The sequence below is a fragment of the Triticum dicoccoides genome, unplaced genomic scaffold (assembly GCF_002162155.2).
Source record: "Triticum dicoccoides isolate Atlit2015 ecotype Zavitan unplaced genomic scaffold, WEW_v2.0 scaffold170692, whole genome shotgun sequence".
Classification (NCBI taxonomy): Eukaryota; Viridiplantae; Streptophyta; class Magnoliopsida; order Poales; family Poaceae; genus Triticum; species Triticum dicoccoides.
Window position 1 is genome coordinate 1 of NW_021221250.1, and position 2,901 is coordinate 2,901.

Genomic DNA, 2,901 nt, shown 5'->3' on the forward strand with positions numbered 1-2,901 from the left:
TGTGTGTGTGTGTGTGTGTGTTCTTTGTGTGTGTCTTCCTGGAAATGGGTTAAAAATCATGTTTTGTGTATAAAAAGAAAGAGGTTCAAAAATAAGAAATGTAAGAGTTCAAAACATGTAACAAAAAAAGTTTGTCTATAAGAAATTCATGTATGAGAATTGTTTTAGTAAATTCACAAAAAAAGTTCAAAAAATAGAGATTCAAATTTAAATACCAGAGAAGTTCGATGTATGGCCGTTTGGATCAACACGGTTGTTGAAATTGGCTACCCAATTGTTGAACCTTCATCGACAATTAGGGCTGTTTGAAGTTACAAGCACATCACGAAGGTGGTGCCACAGTCTGGTGCCTATAAGCGTGAAACGGTTTGAGGGAAGACGCCTCTCAAGGGGCGATCGGCTCATATATTTATAGCAGGATTACACGTCTTGGAGACCAAGAAAGGAACCCTATATACGTATATATACAACTGTATGCAAACGGAATAAGCGAGGTTAGCTATACAAAGTTATACTTTAACATCCCCCCGCAGTTTGTGCGTCGGTCGAACGCATAAACTGTACCGAAAGTCCAGAAAGTGCTGAGACAGTAAGCCCTTCGCCATGATATCGGCAAACTGCTGTGAGGACGGCACGTGGAGAACCCGAATCTGATTGAGAGACATCTTCTCGCGAACAAAGTGGATGTCGATCTCGATGTGCTTCGCACGGCGAGTAGAACATAACATGAGATGTTAGCGTGCCTAACGCAGATAACTTGGTTTGGTCTTTAAATAGTGTGTTGTGTAGTATGTAAGCTTTGGAACGCAATAATTGGTCAATTTCAAGTATTTTCCAAGCATGTATAGAACACGCACACGTGTGTGTATGGGTGCAATTGTGTTCTTCCATTCAAGGTGGGACTCAGGCTTGGTCGGGTTGGCGCGACGTATGCCGGTATGCATAAGTGCAGTATTGATTGGAATGAAGGGAGTAGAATCATAAACATCAGTTAGACCAAGCTAACATGATATACATGAAATGGTATAGCTAGCAATGTCGGCATTAAATTAAATGTCATAGGAAGATGAACACCATGACAGTGAAAATGACCCCGTGTTGTATGGTCGTTTGGATCAACCCGGTTGATATATATGAAATGCTATAGCTAGCAATGTCGACATTAAATTAAATGTCATAGAAAGATGAACACCATGACAGTGGAAATGACCGAGTGTTGTATGTTCATTTGGATCAACACGGTTGTTGAAATTGGCTACCCAATTGTTGAAAACCTTCGTCGACAATTAGGGCTGTTTGAAATTACGAGCACACGTCGGGAAGGTGGTGCCACAATCTGGTACCAAGTCCACCGAACAGATCACCACCAACTAATCATAGATGGCTAAGATTTTTCTTTTCTTTCTTGACTAGAAGAACAGAAGGAAGGAATATAAGCTTACTACCCTAACATATCTACTCCTATTACATCTGCCCTAACTATACAGTATCATGAGGCACAACCTTTGGTACACTTCTTCGAACGTGACATGATCGCTTGATCGCTTGTCGATGCTAACATTTTTGAGACGTCACTAATTTAGACGTACATGGCCATTATTACTCCGACTAATAATGGAGTGGCTGCTATCTACTTTCTGGTGGCTAGTCATTTACACTCTTCCTTTTCTTAATTCTTGTAGGAAGGGGACATGCACGCGGCGTCAACAGCATTTTGTAATATTGAACTAACACTAGGATAATCATCAAGACCAATGGACCATTTGCAGTATTGAACATCTAGTAACAGTGAAGGTAATAAAGATCAGTCGACCAAGCTAGGTGTACTGAGAACGTGGTAGGTGTAGTGAGATCTGGCATGCAATGGTTGGATCCCGCGACAATGGGACGAGACTTGACTGCTCCTCCGCCGTGTGTCTATCCGTGCTCCCGTCTACGTGGTTTGATTTGATTGGAACAAAATAAGGCTTGGTCCCACTTCCTTAAAATCAGGAGGGAGATGATTAGATTAGAAAGAAAAAAAAGAAAAAAAGACGGGAAGAGAATAGGCAAGCCGGATCCGCGACAATGACGCTGGAGGAGCATGATTTCCTTTCCTGACTCTTGAGACATTGTTTTAGGATAACATTTTTAGTAGTCTGTTGTCACAGACGGCAAAAAATGCTACTACACCTATGAAACATTATTAGGTGACCTACCAAACTTTCCTTTCAAGGTGGGTCCGTGCCCTCACTAAACTCCAATTAAAAACTCCAATTCTCTTCTACGATGTGCTTTCTCAATATATCAATTTTTTGGGTAAGCGATTGGTTGTGCCGTTGCATAGATTGCATGTGATTGATGTCATTTTAATATCAATATAATGACCTTTCGCAAAACACATGGATAAATTTGTTTTTAGTTGCTGGTTAAATAGAAAATGCAGATTACAAATTTACAATACATATCAAGACTCCAATTACGCATAAATTTAGACGATTGCCGGTACAAAGCATGAACTGAAGCATATCACTAGCTTGTCTAATGGTGATGAAGCCACGAAATGGCATCGTCAAAGCACTTTCGGAACCTCTGCATGCCAGCCGGCGGCAGGGAGATGCCCACCTCCATGACGCCGCCGGCGCTGCTCCGGCGGCTCTCCGCCAAAGCCATCGCGCCGGTCCTCGCCACGGACACGATCTCCACCTTGGCCGGCCGCCCGAACCCGAAATCGACGTCGTAGACCCGGAACCTGGGCGACCCCGCCACGCTCAGCAACCCGCCACCAGTCGCGACGGCCTCTAGAATCTTCTTCGGCCACGACCCCATCTTCTCGGGCGACGCGGTTTGGCCCATCGCCTCCTCGATAGCCGCTGCCACAGCCGTGCACGCGACGAGTACGCCGCTGCTGCCGGCCGCCGC

General features: G+C 44.1%; 1 protein-coding gene across 1 annotated transcript; it reads right to left on the bottom strand.

Moving 5' to 3' along the window:
• Positions 1-2,382: 2,382 nt before the first annotated feature.
• Positions 2,383-2,895, bottom strand: LOC119344494 (phenolic glucoside malonyltransferase 1-like). Its single transcript, XM_037614908.1, has one exon. The coding sequence runs from the start codon at positions 2,833-2,835 to the stop codon at positions 2,521-2,523; it is 315 nt and encodes a 104-aa protein (XP_037470805.1). The 5' UTR covers positions 2,836-2,895; the 3' UTR covers positions 2,383-2,520.
• Positions 2,896-2,901: the final 6 nt, after the last annotated feature.

What these genes read in the sequence shown, in the direction of transcription:
- LOC119344494 (XM_037614908.1), bottom strand. Translation starts at nt 2,835, where the DNA reads ATGGGCCAAACCGCGTCGCCCGAGAAGATGGGGTCGTGGCCGAAGAAG.